General features: G+C 53.7%; 4 protein-coding genes across 7 annotated transcripts; 2 read left to right on the plus strand and 2 right to left on the minus strand.

Moving 5' to 3' along the window:
- Position 1: 1 nt before the first annotated feature.
- On the minus strand, positions 2–3512 carry SURF2 (surfeit 2). Its single transcript, XM_081279904.1, has 6 exons — positions 3355–3512; positions 3115–3269; positions 2683–2786; positions 840–1022; positions 555–721; positions 2–125 (listed from the first exon to the last, which is right to left on the minus strand). Exons 1-6 carry the CDS (start codon positions 3430–3432, stop codon positions 42–44), a joined length of 771 nt encoding a protein of 256 aa, XP_081136030.1. The 5' UTR covers positions 3433–3512; the 3' UTR covers positions 2–41.
- On the plus strand, positions 3510–7900 carry SURF1 (SURF1 cytochrome c oxidase assembly factor). 2 transcript variants are annotated; one of them, XM_081279898.1, is made up of 8 exons: positions 3510–3819; positions 4721–4854; positions 4936–5018; positions 5746–5937; positions 6987–7059; positions 7137–7299; positions 7532–7613; positions 7690–7900. In XM_081279898.1, the coding sequence occupies exons 1-8, from the start codon at positions 3549–3551 to the stop codon at positions 7757–7759; spliced, it is 1068 nt and encodes a 355-aa protein (XP_081136024.1). In that variant the 5' UTR covers positions 3510–3548; the 3' UTR covers positions 7760–7900. The 2 variants fall into 2 exon arrangements, with proteins under 2 accessions (XP_081136024.1, XP_081136025.1); XM_081279899.1 differs by having other exon boundaries at positions 3510–3729.
- A 162-nt stretch (positions 7901–8062) lies between these two features.
- On the minus strand, positions 8063–11294 carry RPL7A (ribosomal protein L7a; the record flags this gene model as incomplete). The annotated part of the gene is made up of 8 exons (XM_081269526.1): positions 8063–8222; positions 8383–8452; positions 8893–9023; positions 9315–9394; positions 9579–9719; positions 9886–10035; positions 10307–10694; positions 10983–11294. 8 exons carry the CDS (start codon positions 11292–11294, stop codon positions 8118–8120), a joined length of 1377 nt encoding a protein of 458 aa, XP_081125652.1. The 3' UTR covers positions 8063–8117.
- On the plus strand, positions 10554–17631 carry MED22 (mediator complex subunit 22). 3 transcript variants are annotated; one of them, XM_081279905.1, is made up of 5 exons: positions 10561–11205; positions 11476–11624; positions 13554–13634; positions 14415–14623; positions 16692–17631. In XM_081279905.1, exons 2-5 carry the CDS (start codon positions 11502–11504, stop codon positions 16879–16881), a joined length of 603 nt encoding a protein of 200 aa, XP_081136031.1. In that variant the 5' UTR covers positions 10561–11205; positions 11476–11501; the 3' UTR covers positions 16882–17631. The 3 variants fall into 3 exon arrangements, with proteins under 3 accessions (XP_081136033.1, XP_081136032.1, XP_081136031.1); XM_081279907.1 differs by lacking the exon at positions 13554–13634 and having other exon boundaries at positions 10554–11205; XM_081279906.1 differs by having other exon boundaries at positions 10559–11624.
- Positions 17632–17666: the final 35 nt, after the last annotated feature.

Raw genomic sequence — 17666 nt, forward strand, 5'->3', positions numbered from 1 at the left:
AAGAGTTCCAAGGACACCAAAAGCTGTCCCCACAACCTTTATTAACCTGACTGCTTGAAGGAGCCAAAGCTCTTGGGCTTGTGGTGATGGTTCTTGAGCTTCTTGGTCAGTGAGTGCAGGTGCTTCTGTGGTACAGCAGAGCATTTGGTTATGGATGCTTCTGATCCCCCAGGGAGGCTCTGTACCACCCTGGCCCCCACTAGCCTGAGCAGCCAGCCTTTCTGCCATGGTTGCCCTATACTAATGGTCAGGCAGCACTGCATGGAGCCGGGGAAAGGGAAGCACATGCAGTTCCACCCTTGTGGCTCTTGCCTCATAGCAGAAGAAGGGGCACGTGAAAGCTGAGCCCCTTCTGCCAGGTTTCTGTGCTGCAGCACATGGGCAGAACCTCCAGAGATCCAGGCTGAGGGCCAGCTACCCTCCCTCCTGCCCCCCAGAGTGGCTCCCACTTTACTTACACATTATTAGCGTGAGATTTCAAACAAACCCAAACCACAACTAGAGAAAGCTGCTTCTGGCACAAATTGGCAGTGCAGCCAGAGGTAACAGCTTACCTTTCTGCGCTTATGGACCCGCTTCAAGTCCACTTCAGCTTCTCTTCTGTCCCCTGTGCCCTTCATTCTTGGGGATTTCAGCTCCTCATTCTCTTGGTCAGTCAGAAAGGCATCAGCACCATCCAGGTCCTCAGGTCCTCCTGGGTCCTTTCTGGTGAAGAGCTCCGCTGGGATGGACAGGCATTTGGCTGAGCCCACTGCAAGTGGAGCTCCACCTTCTAGGGGTGGGGGGAATGAGCCAGGAACTTCTGCAAGGCCAGAGTGAAGGACGGCTGTGCCACTTACGTGGGTACAGGTCTGTCATGCTGTCATCACTTAGGGCTCCACCCTCATCACTGGAAAGAGGCTCCCAGAAGGCTTCTCTCAGGCCTGGTGGCTGGTTCTGGTCCACCTGGCTTTCCACCCTCCTCTTCTTGTGCAGCAGGCAAGCAGGGACATATTCCACACCTTGCTTCTGACAGTCCTCATCTGGGACACAAGCCAGCTTACTTGGGTACCCTCCCCAGCCCCAGTCCTTTGGGCACAAGGCTAACCCATGTGTGCCCCAGCTCAGGCCTGACCAGGTGTGGAGGAGGAGTGGCCCAAAGACTAGAAGGTTGTACAGGTCTACCAGGCCTTGGCACTTATCCTGCAGGCCCAAGGTGAGCCCCAGTGAGGCTGCCACAGCAGCAACCTAGTCTACTACCAGCACTAAAGTCCTCCCTCTTGGTATCACATGGGCCCCAACCTGGTGGGGCCTGAAGGACCTGGCCCTTGCTGCCCTGGGCCAGCTTAGGTAATAGGATGAGATCCTGTGGATGAACCCTGTTCAGGGATTGCCCCAACTGATCCTTGTGTATGGAGAGGACCAAGCACCCACTGTCCCCTGCCTGCAACGTCACTGCTTGCTTCTGCCATCTCCAGAGCCCTTTCTCTACGTCCTCTCTGCTACCATTTCCTGTGGCCACAGTGGCCTTATCACCATGAGCACCTGCCTGTGGCATCTCCTTCCAAGTTCCTCAGGTCAGGAACTGGTTCCAAAATGACTGCCCTGAAGTGGCTTCATTGTATCCTAGTCCCATCTCAGCTCCATCATCCATCCCTTCAACCATTTGCTCTCACAGGAACCCCCACGTCCCAGTAGCTAGCACAGCTGACTAGACAAAAGTCCAGGACCTGGCTGGCGGCCCTCTCTGGGCCTGGCTTCTACAAAGTGCCTGCTCCAAGAAACTTGTGGGCTCTGCTTCCTCACCTTCCCATTCCACCCGCAGCATGAAAGAGGTGGCGTGGTCCCCTGAAACCTCGCCCCCCTCGCTGCTCTACAGCCGTGCTTCAGAGGCCCACCTACACCTGTCTCCTGCCCTACAGCACCCCAGCCTGGCTCTACCCCCATCAAGCCTCAGCTGCCCTAATCAAGATTGCCAGAATCCTCTAGACTATCAAACACTGTGGCTACTTTTGTTCCCTTACCTTGACCTCCTCTCTCTGGGGCTCCCTGGTGCTCAAGCCAGCAATCCCTGGCCAGGTGAGTTCCTCCAGCTCCAGGGCTGGCACCCTCCTTCCTTAAGCCATCCTGAATTCAAAACAGGCAAAGGAGCTCTCCAGCCCCTGGGGAAACCTAGTGCTTAGACATTTCCTGCCTTAAGGATGCTGTGATTTCCTCCTGTGCTCTCACTTCCCTAACCTAGCTCTGTCCCCCAAACAGATGAGGCTGGTCCATACCTTTTCTTTCTCCAAGCCACCATCCTCTTCACCAGCTTGCTACAGTCACCTCATGCCCCTCTATTTTTGCAGGTCACACAACTGCCGGTACTAGTGCCAGCTTCCCATACTGACCAGGGACCAAGACCCTGTGGCCTAACCTACTCACACACTGGTCTGAGGCCATCAGAGCCTCCCAGTGCCTCTGCCAGCCCTGGAGCTGTGCCTGGAACACTGCTCCAACCTCAGCTGGGAAAGTAACCAGAGGGCCGTCAGGCCTCAGTATTTTCCTTCACATACTCTGTGCCAGGACCAGGCAGGAGCCTCACCTAAGGATCATTGAAAGGTGACTGACGCACTGCTTCTGCCCAGAAGGAGCACTCTGTCCCAGGGGAGGCAGGTACGCATCCAAAGACTGAGCTTGTGCTGCAAACACCTGGTGACTTACATCTCCTTAGGGCTCTCTGGTACCTCTGGCCTTGGGTATGCCTCAGCACGTGCGCAGGGGACTTGTTGATGTGGCGCAGGGTGAGTTTGCAGAACAACTGGTGCCTATGGGCAAGAAGAAAAATTTGCGGGGGCAGTTCACAGTAAAGACTGAGACCCACGCTGCTCCACTGTGGCCACATACAGGAACTGCCGCTAACCCACTGACTGTGACCTCTTCTTTCACCAGAGGGAGGCCCAGCAGCCTGCTCCAGCGCAGGGTGCAGCTGGAGACTGCCTGGCAAGGTGCTCCCGGAGCGGGAGCGAAAGCGGGACCCTCCCGTGACGACAGTTTCAATCACACAGTGCATCTAGGTTTCCCGCACGGAAAGGGTAGGGCTGCCGGGTCAGCCCCGTCGGGGGCCGCGCGCGCGAGCTCTGGGCGGCCACCTACGGGTGTTTGCTGCTAGGAACGACGTGCGGCTCGAACTCGGCGTAGTCGAAGTCCGCGGGGGCGCGCGCCAGACGCTGGTACTTCTTGCCGCGGGTGTAGACCTGCAGCTCGGGCAGGCGGCAGGGCAGCTCGTGGCCCGTCAGGGCGCAGCGCACCTGCGGGTGGGCTACGGGATCAGCGAGATGGGCTCCCTTCGCGCCGGCCCTCCCTCCTTCCCCCAGTACCTCCTTCCCCGCGGACCCTGTCTGCGCCGGGCAGCAGCCGCAGGCTTGGGTGCTGAAGCAGGAAAGCCCGCACGTCTGCAGACGGCTCGCCCATGGCCGGAACTGCAGCAGGCACCACTTGGACGAGAACGTGGAGACGCTCCGGAAGCGATCGCTGCCTCTCCGGAAGTAGACGCTCCCGACCCGGAAGCGCCCGCAGCGACTTGAGCGATGGCGGCGGCGGCGGCGGCGGCGCGGTGGCTGGGGCTGCGAGCGGTGTGCGTGGGGCCGGGACGCACGGGCGCGGAGGGCCGCGCGGGGTGGGCGCGAATCCTCGCCGTCCCGAGCGTGCTGTTCCCGCAGGCCCCGGCCCGCGCTGCCTGGACGCGCGTCGCAGTCGCCTCGCGCGCGGGTGAGCAGGGGCGCGGTGGGCTGCAACGGGGCTGCGGGCGGCGCGGACAGCGCCTCGGGCTTCCACGGTCTCCCAGCTTGAAGGCTTACGGTACCTTCCGTGCACGTAGTTCCGTCTTTAGATTTATGATGGGCAGTGCAGGCGAAACGCAGCTAGGACCGCACTGTGAACAACTGTCCTAAGATTATGCCGCGTTTCTCTATGTAGCACAAAGCCAACAGCGCCTGGCCAGGCTGCTTATTAACTGCCTTTTAAATATATTTTGAACTAATGTGACTAGTGCAAGTTAGTACCACAGAATATGTCCTAACACAATACTGAATATAAAGGCATTAGGTAAGTTGGGTGCAGCAGTGCACACGTGTGATCCCAGCGAAGATTGTAAGTTCGAGGCCAGCCTCAGCAATTTAAGGAAACTGCTTCAAAATAAAAGTATAAATGAGCCAGGCGCAGTGGCTCACGCCTGTAATCCCAGCTGGTCCGGAGGTGGAGGTAGGAGGATCGCGAGTTCAAAGCCAGCCTCAGCAAAAGTGAGGCACTAAGCAACTCAGTGAGACCCTGTCTCTAAAATACAAAATAGGGCTGGGGATGTGGCTCAGTGGTCGAGTGCCCCCGAGTTCAATCCCCAGTACCAGTAAATAATTAACTAAAAATATATATAAATGAATAAAAAGGACAAGAGATGTAGCTTAGTGGTAGAGCACTCCTTGGTTCCCTCCTTTAAAACGTGGGATGGTTACATGGTCACAATTGGTGGCAGAACCAGTATCGATCCCTAGACCACGTTTATTTGGTCAACAGACATCTCAAGTGTGTGCTGTGGGGTTAGGAGCTGGACTGGACAAGGTGCTGCTTGTTGGCTTCTTACAGCAGGTTGTTTACTCCTGTGCCACGACTCCTGGTGGTACTGGGAGTCTTGAAGAATTGGCTGCCTCAGATCTATTTGTTTTAAGACTTTGACCCCATGCCAGTGTTGTAAAACTCCCTCCAGGGGTGGCCTGGGGGCCGAGCAGGTGTGGCAGTTCTATGGCAGAAGCACCTGCCACAAAAACGGAAGATGACTCCTTTCTCCAGTGGTTTCTGCTTCTCATCCCTGTGACTGCCTTTGGCCTGGGGACTTGGCAGGTAAAGACTGGCATCTAGTTAAAATGGCCCTGAGCCTTTGATGGTACTGCCATCTGCTTGGCTTATGCTCTCTTTCTGTAGGTCCAGCGTCGGAAATGGAAGCTGAAATTGATTGCAGAATTAGAGTCTAGAGTTATGGCTGATCCCGTTCCTCTGCCAGCAGAGTGAGTGTGGCAGCCCATGGGGTGATCACTGAGATCAGCTGTGGGGCTCTGACTTCTTCCTGTGCTGCCAATCACTTCCCTGACCTCAGACAGGAGTTCTCAAAATCAGCTGTCCTGCTTGGCTTTCTGTTAACAATAGACCATCCCTGTGAAGCCATCTGAGGCCACCAGACATAGAAAAGTCTTATTTTTGATGCTGGGTTCCACTATTTTTTAGGCCTTGAGGGATTCCCCACAGTGCTGACAGCCCCTTTTAGCAATGATTCTTAGTTGGTGGGTGAAGGCAGATAATGTAGGCCTCACCATGAGGATAGTATTTTGAAAAGTGCCTGAAGGATTCTACTGCCCTTTCCCCATCATTTGAAAACACTCTCCTGGAGAGATGGATCTATGCAGCAAAGTTGAATTTGAAGTGGATACAATGTGCTGTATTTGACTTGCAGATGGCATGGGTCCCACATCATATTTTATTAATTTTACATAAAATAGTCACACAGGAATTAACACTTTCATCTTCTCGTAAAAACTTTTACTCTGGTGGCACAGATTCACATTCTCACATGGCACCAAAGGGCTAGAACTGAGGACCTGGCCCTGTAGAGGGCAAGACCCGGCAGTCTTCACTGTTTCTGGCCCTGGTGGGGTGGTAGTTTGCAACCTACTCTAAGAGGATTTATTTTTGTGCCAAACCTTGCTTGTCTACAGCTCTTTTCCCCTCTTTCTGTAGTCCAATAGAACTGCAAAATCTGGAGTATAGGCCAGTTAAGGTCAGGGGGCGCTTTGATCACTCCAAAGAGCTGTACATGATACCCCGGACCATGGTGGATCCTGCCCGGGAGGCCCGGGAAGCTGGTCGGATCTCCTCCTCAACTGAGAGTGGGGCCTATGTAGTCACCCCCTTCCACTGCACCGACCTGGGGTGAGTAGGCCATGTGGGGTGCTGACTGGCCTGCTGGGTGCAGTCAAAGCAGATCAATTTTCATCACCATGTCCTTCCAGTCCCCCACCCTTGGTAAGACCTTGAAATCCTAGATGCTCAGAAAGTGTCAGTACCCTGCTAAGTTTGAAATCCCTTATTCTGATGTGAAATAAGCCATGTCAGATTACAAACATCCTTAGTCAATTCATTTTATTACTGAATAGGTTCTGTATGTAAGCTCTGAAGGGGAAGTTGTCGAGATGAGCTCTGCAGAATCAAACAGCAGCCAACACACTGTGGTGTAGGACAGCACAACAGGAAGGGCAGTTAAAATCCCCCAAATGCTTAGTGGGAGCTGAGGTGGGGAACATTAACACTCAAGGTAGCAAATGGGACGAACTTCCAGAAAAAGAGGAGTGCAGGTTAAGATACATGGGGCTCCTGTTTAGTCCATGTTCCAGTTCTGGGGTGGTGCTCAAAAGCTGCATGACCAGCAGGTTGCGTGCCAGGGCTGCTTCAGTGGCCACCCTGTTTAGGAGGGGGCTGCAGTGGGAGAGATGGTCCCTGAGCTCTGGCCATGGTAATGTGGATCACCAGTTGCATACTGCTGGGGTGGAGCACAAGGAAGGAAAGCAACAGAGCAGGCTGTGCACCACAAACTGCAAATAGGGCTAGTGAGAGTGGTGGTTGGTGGAGGGGAGATTTTCCCATCAAGAAAGGCACTAGGGCCAGACTTGTAATCCCAGGACCAAAGCCAGTCTCAGCAAGGCGAGGCACTAAGCACCTCACGGAGACTCTGGATACACGATAGGACTGGGGATGTGGCTCAGTGGTCAAATGCCTGGTTATCACCCACCCCACAAGGAAGGGGCAAAAGGGGTTGCTGGAGTGTACTCTATGGATAGTCCTCAACCAGATCCCCAGTATTACAAAACCCCCCAAAAGACATGAAGGATTCTTCCTTGGTCCTAAAGCTATGCTGTAGGTGCCCAAGTGACAATCCTATGCAAAAACTTTTCTGTGTTTGAAAGTGCTTTTTATTACCCTAGAGTCACTATTCTGGTAAACCGAGGGTTTGTCCCAAGGAAGAAAGTGAATCCTGAAACTCGGCAGAAAGGCCAGGTAAGGGATGGATATGGGTCTTTCGTCATTTCCCTGTTGCAAGCCCTTGTAAAGAGGAACCTCATTTTCCTTTTTAGGTTGAAGGAGAAGTGGAACTAGTCGGGATGGTGAGGCTTACAGAAACCAGGAAGCCCTTTGTTCCTGAGAATAATCCAGAAAGGAACCATTGGCATTACCGGGACCTAGAGGCCATGGCTAGGGTCACAGGCGCAGACCCTGTTTTTATTGATGCTGACTTCCGTATGTTGAGACCAGCCCCCCCCCCCCCAATAAGTATCCCTGCCTTTTCTTGGCCCAGTTGTGCTGTATTCTAGGGTGTGTATGTGTTCAGGGGTGGGGCAAGACACCAAGAAACACACTTGAAGGGCGATGGGTTATGGGTCAAGTAACAACCTGAGGATGGCTGTGCCAAAGCAGCTAGCTGTTGGGAAGCAGCAGCAGAGGTGAGGACAGGGGCCCACTGTCTTTGCAGAGAGCACAGTCCCTGGAGGACCCATCGGAGGGCAAACCAGAGTCACTCTGCGGAATGAACACATGCAGTACATCATTACCTGGTCAGTTGCACTGCCCCTGGTCCCCTCCTTTTAGTGCACTTCACAGCCTAACAGCTTAATTTTCTTTCAACCTAAGGTATGGACTGTGTGCAGCTACATCATACCTGTGGTTTAAAAAATTCCTGCGCCGGACACCTGGCATGTGAAGAAGTCAGTACAGAATGGTCCCTAAATAATCAGAAGGTCCCTGCATAGATGGCATTTCAAGAGACTTGATTTTACTGGATCATGTATTATCAGTATAAATAAATGCTTTATAGACTCACATTCATTGCTACCTTAAATAAGACAGTGACTGCTCAATCACAAAACCCTGGCTTGGTTTCTGAGCATTATACTGCTATATACAGCCTTTTCATGCAAGTTACACAATAAGTTTCTAAAGCTCTCACGCTACAGGGCATGCCCTGGCTACTGCCTGAAACAAGTTTATTGCCTTCAGCCCAAGACACTGGATGAAGGACAATTTATTATTTTTATGTACAGAAATGCAACAGCATACATTTATCCCAGTTTAGTGGCAAGTTCTTTAGCCTTTGCCTTTTCCAGCTTGGCAATGCGAGCCACAGATTTTGGACCCAGGACGTTGCCTCCCCAGTGGCGACGGATCTGAAATGAAAAAAGAAGCAGTCAGCTTGGCCTGCCATCTCCCAAGGATTAACACTTGGGAGTTTTGGTTTGCTTTGGTTGTTTCAAGCACACAGAGTTGAGTCAGCCAGTCCCTTGAAAGCTCGATTCACCCAAGAAGAGTACTTGGGTAGTTTCTTACCTCATCATATCTGTCATTGTAGTTGGTTCTGATAGCTTCCACCAACTTAGCCAGAGCTCCTTTGTCTTCCCTGGGTGGGGGAGAAAAGGTGGGCTTTCAGTTTTAGTTACCCTTTAGGAAATTCCATTTTTAGTTCCAAATAAGCTTTTTTGCCTCAGATATAACATGACCACATGATTCATTCAGGTGAAGAAATTCTTAACCATCATAGGCAAAAGGTGAAATATGTATGTTCATTAAGCTAGAACATTGGTCTTTTTAATGGAAGAAGGTTACTGGGGATTGAACTTAGGGACACTCTATCACTGAGCCACACCCTAAGCCCTATTTTGTATTTTATTTAGACAGGGTCTCACTTGAGTCACTTAGCACCTCGCCATTGCTGAGACAGACTTTGAACTCATGATCCTCTAAAATCTACAGGTGTGCGCCACCTTGCACATTTTAAGACATTGGTCTTAAAATGTCTTAAGGGAGCAAATGGACAGGGGGTTGGGGCTACACACTTACGAGTTAACCTGTGTGAAGGCAACAGTGGTGCATGTCTTCCTGTGAACCAGACGTCCCAGCCTAGCCTTCCCCTTGATGATGCAGTAAGGGACTCCCATCTTGCGACACAGAGCAGGCAGGAAGACAACCAGCTGGAAGAAAGCACTGGCTGGAAAGTGTGTTTTGACCAAAGCAGTCCCTTAAGAGATCTAGGTTGGCCATTGCTCAGAGTTAAAAAGCTCAAGTATATGCACTTCAAGGTCTAATTCAGCAAAAGGCTTGCATCATTGCAAGAGCCAGGCATGAACTGGATCACTTGTCAGTGCTGTCCTCAATTAAGGGGACTATCCTTGTCACCCACTTTGGTCTTATTATGCCAGACTCATCATTAAGCCTGTTCCACCCTGGTTTCAGTAATCTGTTTAAAAATATGCCCAACCCACCTCGATGGGATCGACATCATGAGCGATCACTACCAGCTGAGCCTTCTTGTTCTCCACCAAGGTGGTGACAGTATTGACCCCTGCAAAACACAAACACTCTGTGAGCATTCAGACATGGCTCTGGTGACAGAAAACAATTGTAATGCGCTGTGACTCAGTGTTAAAAAGCTCGGATTTCAACCCTCACAGTGATTTCGGGTGAAACTGATGCATCATAGCACAGCCTACCCCCTTTTTGCCCCCTCTACAGAAAGGCCCATTCACCTGCTCGAAGGACAGGTGGCCTCTTTGTGGGAACATCCCCTTTGCCAGCAGCCTTCTTCTCAGCCCGGGCCAACAGCCTCTGCTTCTTTTCCTGCTTGGTCTCAGGTCTGTACTTGTGGGCAAGCTTAAGCAGCTGGGTGGCTGGGAAAGCATTCTTCAGTTAGGCTCAGGTAACACAACATAAATGCCTTAATAATGGTACTACATAAGAACTGAATAGAAAAAACTCTAGAGCCGCATGTCACATCTTTTCAGTTAGGCCAGCTCCTTGTTCGGAGTGACGCTGGTACACATCCCAGAGCCCCACCTGTTTGGCGGTCCAAGGCCTGGGTGAACTGGTTAATCGCAGGAGGCACTTTCAGCCGCTTATAGAGAATAGCCCTTTGCCGCTGCAGCCGGATGTAGCGGGGCCATTTTACAAAGCGGGTAAGGTCCCTTTTGGGCTGGATGTCCTGTCCTGGGAAGTAAAGGGCAACACTGTCAGTAAGGCTGACTGGTGTCAGGTTTCCGCCTCCGGTCTGGGTGCTGTGCATCAGCGATCTTGGTGGTCTAAATGTCATCACCATCTTTCAGATAGCAAATATTCTTTCACATCATCTGCACGCACGCCTCGGACCGGAGACAGCGCCCCTTCCCTCTACGGCGGGAGCTCCCCCAGCACCACTCGGCGGACCAGCCCGCTCCCTGGGGGCGGCGGGGGCCCCACCCCCGGGGCCGCCTGCGCTCACCGATGCCGAAGTTCTTCGGCCTCTTCTCGAAGAGCGGGTTCACTACCTTCTTAGCCTCCTGCTTCTTGACCACGGCGGGGGCCGGGGCCACCTTCTTCCCCTTGGCCTTCTTTCCCTTCGGCTGCGCAGGGGAAGAGCCAGTTAGTCGGCGCCGCTCTCGCGCCCCCGGGCCGCACGGCACTGCTCGCGACCCCGTTCCCCCACGTGCGCTTCGGCCCGGGACACCCGCACGGTCGGGCTGCTCCGCGGCGTGGCTCGGAGGCGGAGTCCGAGGCAGCAACCGTAGCCGCCTAAGCCTCGGCCCGCCCAAGTCCCGCACTGCGGCGCTATGCTCCCCACTGGCCCAACTCCTCTGTGCCAAGCCCAGTAGGGCTCCAGTAGGGATCCACTAGCGCCGAGCGGAGCCGCGGACCCGCGCAGCCGTGTCCCGAAGCGGATGACGGCGGATGAAACCCGGACCCAGATCCGGAGCCAGACGTTGCACCACGACTCACCATCTTGGTCGGCAGGAGAAGAGAGAAAGAAAAAAAGAATTGTGGGTAATAAGTAAGCGGCCTCGGATATCGCGATAGCCGGCGCCTTCGCGGGATTTCGAACTTAAAGCGACAGGACTCCTCAAAGCCTACCGTCGGGGGAGGGGGGGAGGAGGGCCTAGCGCGGCGCGTGCGCGGCTGACGCTCTCGGCCAGAGGCCGGGCGACCGCTGAGAGCTCGCTGGGAGTTGCTCTTGCAGGCGTGGGCGCCTGTGTTGCCGGGCCGACTTTCCTTCCTGACCGCACAGAGGTTCCGCTCCTTCGCGGCCCGCGGCCCAGGCCCGAGTCTGCGGTGTGTGTCCGAGCTGGGCGGCGTGACCAGAGCTGCGGGCCAGGCCACGCAGGCCTTCGCCGGCGGTCACCCGTGGTGAGCGCGGCGAGCGGAAGAGGGCGCAGGGTCAGAGGGACCCGGGTGGGGGCCCGAGAAGGAGCCCGGCCGCCGCCGGCGGGGCGCATGTGCCAGCCCCGAACGGCGTGGTCCGCGCGGTCCGGGGCAGGCAGTGGGTGCCTCGGGTCCTGGGGCGAAGAGAGGTGCACCCGAGGAGCGTCGCGGCCCCGGCGGAGCCCGCCTGCGGAGATGGATCCGTGTCTGCTGGGCGAGGGTGTCTAAGTTCAGTCCTGTACTTTGTGGTGCCAGGCCCCGCTAAGCGTCTGAGGCCGACCATGGCCCAGCAGAGAGCCCTGCCCCAGAGCAAGGAGACGCTGCTGCAGTCTTACAACAAGCGGCTCAAGGATGATGTCAAGTCCATCATGGACAACTTCACCGAGATCATCAAGACCGCCAAGGTGGGGATGCTGCCCTGGCTTCCAGAGAACGAGGGAGAGCAGGGACTGAGCCGCTCTGCTTAATGGTTTTTGACCAGCACCCGTGTCTGTGGGGGCTGCACTCTGTGACGGGTGGGGATGCTGCGGGGAACAGGTTTTTGTCCTCGTGGAGAAAACGTTTTGGGCTGGAGTGGCGTGCTGTAGTAACAAACATGTCAACAGATAAATAAATGAGCCAAATACTTACAAGCCTTGGTAGAGTAATAGGGAATTTTGGCCTAGTTGCTGAGCTTCCAAGGCCAGTGCTTACTAGCCATGTGGGTTTGATGGAGACCCCATGCCTCTGTGCCTCAGTTTCCTCTGTGGTGTGGGTCCTTGAGATTAGATTAATTTATCTGTGTAAAGTAGTTATCACAGGGCCTGGCACAGAGCAAGTGACCCAGACCCTGTAGCTGTTGCTAGTGAGTGTGAACAGGTGGCGGGCAGGCAAGAAGGGGGCGGGGCACCTCTCCAGGCAGGCAAAGCAGTCAGTGTCTTGCCAGGGTCAGGTAAGTCCACTGACTGCTGCAGTAGCACCACATGGAGCGGGATCTTTCCAGGCCTCTGCAGACGTGGCTGGCTTGGTCAGTAATAGTAATGATGGGAGTTCCTGTTGATTTAGCACCGTGTCAGGTTGTGCTGAGGACTCTATGCTGTCCTGTGCAATCTTTGTAAGGGCTTTGAGGCAAGGGTCCTTGTCCTTTCCACATTCAGAGGAGGAAACTAACATCCAGAGTTCTCAGCAATTTGCCCAATCACTTGGCCAATAATAGCAGAGCCAGGAGTGTCTCAGGAGGTCTGGCTCTTATTGTTGAGGGTGTCCTAACACCCTTGCCCTGCCCTGTCCCTCACAAGGCTTGTCAGAAGCCATGCCCAGGTTGACAGCCAGGACTTTAGAGCCAGCAATGCTGAGCTGGCCTCCTGGTTCCTCAGTTTATTTCTGAGACAGCTTGGGCTCAGTGAGGTCTATCCCAGCATCAAGGTAACTTGTCTGTAAGCAGGAACAGCAGCACAGCTCCTGTGAAGTTTCGTGAGAGAAAATGGTCAACCAGCAGTGCTTAATGTGAGGCCTGACATTCAGGAAATGGACACTTAAAACATTCTTCATCCTTTAGTCTGTAGTTCCAACAGTTTGCTTAGTGCCATCAAGTGACACTAATCTCTGGCAAACAGGGTTTTACACCCCAAAAAAGTTCTGGCCAAGGCTGCGTATAATAGTGCATGCCTGTAATCCCAGATACTCGGGAAGCTGAGGTAGGAGGATTGCAAGTTTGAGGCCAGCCTGAGCAACTTAGCAGGACTGTGTCTCAGAACATAAAATAAAAAGGGCTGGGATTGTGGCTCAATGGTGGAGCACTTGCCTAGCATGTGTGAGGCACTGGGTTAATTTCTCAGCACCGTATGTAAATAAATAAAATAAAGGTCCATTGACAACTAAAATAGTTAAAGGGCGCAGGGTGCTGGGGATATAGCCCAGTGGTAGTTTCCAGTACAGGGGGAGGGGGGAAAAATCTTTTTTTTTTTTTTTAATTTTTTAATATTTATTTATTTTAGTTATGGGCGGACACAACATCTTTGTTGGTATGTGGTGCTGAGGATCGAACCCGGGCCGCACGCATGCCAGGCGAGCGCACTACCACTTGAGCCACATCCCCAGCCCCAGGGGGGAAAAATCTTGGCCACGTTGGTTAAGACACCTCTCTACATCTGGCAGTGTCCGTTTGTCTTGGAGAAAGTGCCAGTTGTCTTCCATAGAAAAGAACAGAGTTCATTGAATCTCGTGATTAGAGCAGCACCAGGTGGTAGAAGGCAGGATACACTATAGCAATGTGGGTATGGGAAGCCAGGTCAAGCCAGCAGTGGGGACTCCATGACTGCCAACTGGGCTGATTCTTTTTTGTTTGCCCCCAGATTGAGGATGAGACGCAGGTGTCTCGGGCTACTCAGGGTGAACAGGACAATTACGAGATGCACGTGCGGGCTGCCAACATCGTGAGTTATGTGGAGAGCACGACTGGGACTCCAGAGGGTCATGGGTTTGTGGTTGGAGTATAGTTCTTCTGCCCTCTTTCTGCCTGCAACAGAAGGACATTGCAGGGGTGCTGGGTCTCATCTGTTGGCAGCTTTTGAGAATGGGGTCGGGGCAAATCAGTTCTCAGGAGATTGTCCCCAAGAGAGCTGCTGGGAAGGGGCAAGGCGGGTAGTCTGCTAAGTCCATTCTGTGACTTTGGGGGCCAGGAAGATAGAGATGCTGCTGATGTGAAAGTTGCCTGAGTCCAGATTGAAAAGGCACATTGTCGAGTGAACCAGCTGTCTGTGCAATGTGATCCTCCTGGAGTCGTGGGGAAACCCAGCTAACCAGAGTTTCTGCAGGTGTGCCCATGGATGAGTGTGGGAAAAGGCCCCCTAGGAATCCTGCCCAACTGGCAGCTGTGCTTCCCAGGGAAGAGTAGGGCAGGAGGCAAAACAGGATATAGGCTTCTCTATGGGGTTGAGTTGGATAAGCAGGATGTGCTTGTGCCTGACTGGTCAGATTGGAGATGGGTCCTGTGGGGGTAGAAACCAGAGGTTGATGGGAAGGTTTGGGGAGAAAGCTTATCTCATGTGCTGTTCAAGGCGGGTCAGCTTCACAGATGACCCTGTGCAGTTGGGTCTGTTGTCCCCACCTTGCAAACAAAGAAGCTGAGTCTCCCAGGGAGGCACTACTGGTCCAGGGTCAACCACAAGACCCCCATTCCCTCAACCTGTGACTACCCTGATTCTATGCTGCAGGTACGGGCTGGAGAGTCCCTGATGAAGCTGGTGTCTGATCTCAAGCAATTCCTGATCCTCAATGACTTCCCATCGGTGAATGAGGCCATTGACCAGCGAAACCAGCAGCTGCGCGCTCTGCAGGAAGAGTGTGACCGCAAGCTCATCACCTTGAGGGACGAGGTCTCCATCGACCTATACGAGCTGGAGGAGGAGTATTATTCGTCCAGGTACAAATAGGGCTGGACTCCGTGCAGGAAGGAGCCTGCCTACTTGGGCCTGGCCCAGCCTGGAAAGTCTCTCTGTTTTTTCACAAACGTGCCTGGTCTTGGCTCTGCTGCCCATGTTCCAAAGCAGAGTCCCTGGCCAGCATGATCAATCAACAGACAGTTCATAGCCACCTGCCAGGGCCCTGGTCTCTCCCTCAGTGCAGTGGGATGAGAATCACAGGACATCTGGTGTTGGGGAGGTCGAGTCTGGAGAACAGTGTCCTAGGGGCTGGGCCTAGTGGCTCTTGGTTCTTGAATCCATATGTAGATGTGGCAGCCAAGCCTGGGCTGGCCCCTCAGCGTCCCACAGGCCCACACCCATGTCCAGGATGCCACTATTTGCCTTAGGATGCAGCTACAGGTGAATGCTGTTGATTCCCATGGTGTGGAGGTGGGGCAGCCATGGCAGGGAGGAGGAAGGAGCCAGCAGACTTCCTTAGCAGCCAGGGCCTCATGCTTGGTATCTGGTCTGCTCAGTCTTATTCATGGAGCTGGAGACTCCTGCATGCCAGCCTCAGCAGTAGCAGGACCCATCAACCTAGCCAGCATGGGGCCCCTCAGAATCCTAACACCTGAGTCTGTGAGCCTGAGGGGTCCCACAGAAATCAGAGTCCAGTGTGATGGATATGGGGGGAAGCTCAGGCTAGACACAGGGGCCTTGCAGCTCTGTCCCACTAGCTTGGGAAGTCAAGATTCAATCCAGCAATTTCGAAATCCAGCCACTAAACCATCCTCCCCCTCCCTGCTCATGAATTTAAAATGTAATGGCATAGTGAGTGGTACACTTCTGTAATCCCCACAACTTGGGGGGCTTAGTCAGGAGAATGCGAAGTTCAAGGCCTGTGTTGGCAATTCAGTGAGACTCTCTCAAAAATAACTGGGGGGATGGGGTTGTGGCTCAGTGGTAAAGCAGTTGCTTAGCATGTGTGAGGCACTGTGTTTGATTCTCGGCACAACATATAAATAAATAAATGTCCATCAACAACTAATAAAATATTAAGGAAAAGAAATCCAAAGATTTAAAAGAAAGGACTGGGGCTATAGTTAAGTGGTAGAGCATCCCTGGGTTCCACCCCCCAGTACAATGAAAAAAAAATTAAAAAATAAAACGTTCCTTTCTGACCCACGGAGGCCTTGCTACGGAGTCAAATGGCCCGTGGGGCCAGTCTATGTCTCTCCCACAGGCAACCTGTCTTCTCCAGCCAGCCTGCCCTTCCCATGACCCTGTGGTGAAGCTCTGGCCTCTGCTTAGGTGTTCACTTCAGCAATCTGGGCTTCGCCATGCCGGGACCAGGGGGTTTCATCCTCCCCTCTCCTTCCTCTGTGCCTAGTGACCTGCTGGCCACTCTGGCCTCCCTCTGCGTGGGCTGCTCCTGCCTACACTCTGTCTGCTCACTGCTTGCTCTTTCTGGCTCTGCTTCCTTTTCCACTCCTGGGGATGCCACTCAGTGCCCAGGTGGTTCTGAGCCTGAATGCTGAGGGCAGATGCAGAGGCCAGAGCCGCTGCATTTTAGACAGCTGTGGGCACGACCTTGCTCTGAGTGGTTCCTGCCAGGACTGATGAGCCACTCCTTGCCTCAAGTATTCCCTGCGAGGTGGGAAACCACACAGAGCCCAGCAAGTCCTAAGGCCGGAGCAGCAGTGTGGGGAGGTGCAGGGCCTGTTTTCCCGATAATCATCCTGTTTAGGTCAAGTCGTAGGCAGGGTCTCTGCTGTCAAGGCTCCTTACAGTCTGATGACCTCCCTAGCCAGGGAGGGGATGGGCAGCCAGGCCTTCAGAGAGGCCCATGTAGAATTGCTCAGCAAGTTGAAAGTTGGAGGGCCTGCTGAGCCTCTCCGGATGCAAGGGTGGTCCCTGTGGCCCCTCTCTCAGCCAGGCCTGCTGCAGAGGGGCAACCACAGATAGAAGGGAAGGCAAGTTGGGGTGGTGTTCATGTTTTCTTAACTCTGCTTCTATCTTGCTTTCCCCTCCCCTGGCTTTCCTCTTGCCTGCTCCTGTCCCTCCCTGGGGTTTCTGGTGGTGGAAAAGCTCAAGTCTTTGCGAAGCTAATGACCTGCCTCTGTGCGAAGCTTACTGGAGGCTGGACCTCGACACAGACTCCGCTGATGGTCTCTCAGCCCCTCTGCTGGCGTCCCCGGAGCCCGGTGTTGGCCCTCTGCAGGCTGCAGCCCCTGCCCACTCACACACTGGTGGCTCTGGCCCCACAGAGCATGCCTGAGCTTCTCAGGGCCACTCTCCCAGGACCCCTAGTTCATCAGGAACAAATCCAGGGTTCTGCCCTGGATGTTCACCACAGCCCTGTTTCTCTCAGCCTCCACTTCCAGTTGAGTACTCTAGGACCCCCTGTGGCCTCCTTTAACTGGCCAGGCCAGGGTCAACCCCAGGACAGTTGGGGAAAGTTGTTCAGGGTGGCCCACCATGTCTAGCTGCTACCTTCCTGACTGACCAGGTCAGAGAAAGTTGGTCTTGTTGAGGACCTGGACTGTGGGGCAGTGATGATACAGGATACCAGGAAGACAACCTGTGAATGTATTTAAAATTGGGAGGGGAGCTAGGTATGGTATGCACATCTGTAACCCCAGCAACTCAGGAGCCTTGAAGCAGCAGGATTGCGAGTTCAAGGCCAGCCTGGCAAAAAAAATGGGGATGTAGCTCAGCTCAGTGGTAAAGCACCCCTGGGTTCAATCCTCAGTAATCCCCCAACACACACACACAGAAAAAAAAGGGGGGGGGGCTTAGTGGAGAGCAGTAGCCAAGCCCTTAAGCCTTGGCTCCTGTGCAGAGACCTGCTTACTGCATCTTTCCCCAAGCACAGATGTGCCTGCTGTATGTAGACTGCCTGCCTCGGGAAGGCTGTGTGAGCAGATGGCCCACTCACAAGGCAGCCTGCCACGGCTTCTTCCTGAATTCTGTTATGTCTGTTTTGCTACTTTTGTAATGAAACTTAAAATAAAAATACCACCTTGTGTGTTGGTTCCTCTCTTTCTCACTTCTGGTCAGTCT

Source organism: Spermophilus citellus, assembly GCF_964194105.1.
Source record: "Spermophilus citellus genome assembly, chromosome: 2".
NCBI lineage: Eukaryota > Metazoa > Chordata > Mammalia > Rodentia > Sciuridae > Spermophilus > Spermophilus citellus.

Excerpts from the sequence above, each read along its gene's own strand:
- SURF1 (XM_081279898.1), top strand. The coding sequence starts at position 3,549 with ATGGCGGCGGCGGCGGCGGCGGCGCGGTGGCTGGGGCTGCGAGCGGTG. Across the intron at positions 7,300-7,531 it reads TTTTATTGATGCTGACTTCC|AGAGCACAGTCCCTGGAGGA; the intron begins GTATGTTGAGAC and ends CTGTCTTTGCAG. Across the intron at positions 7,614-7,689 it reads ATGCAGTACATCATTACCTG|GTATGGACTGTGTGCAGCTA; the intron begins GTCAGTTGCACT and ends TTTCAACCTAAG.
- SURF2 (XM_081279904.1), bottom strand. The coding sequence starts at position 3,432 with ATGGGCGAGCCGTCTGCAGACGTGCGGGCTTTCCTGCTTCAGCACCCA. Across the intron at positions 3,270-3,354 it reads TGCTGCCCGGCGCAGACAGG|GTGCGCTGCGCCCTGACGGG; the intron begins GTCCGCGGGGAA and ends GCCCACCCGCAG. Across the intron at positions 1,023-2,682 it reads CCAGAGAGCCCTAAGGAGAT|ATGAGGACTGTCAGAAGCAA; the intron begins GTAAGTCACCAG and ends CTTGTGTCCCAG.
- MED22 (XM_081279906.1), top strand. The coding sequence starts at position 11,502 with ATGGCCCAGCAGAGAGCCCTGCCCCAGAGCAAGGAGACGCTGCTGCAG. Across the intron at positions 11,625-13,553 it reads AGATCATCAAGACCGCCAAG|ATTGAGGATGAGACGCAGGT; the intron begins GTGGGGATGCTG and ends GTTTGCCCCCAG. Across the intron at positions 14,624-16,691 it reads GAGGAGTATTATTCGTCCAG|CTCAAGTCTTTGCGAAGCTA; the intron begins GTACAAATAGGG and ends GTGGTGGAAAAG.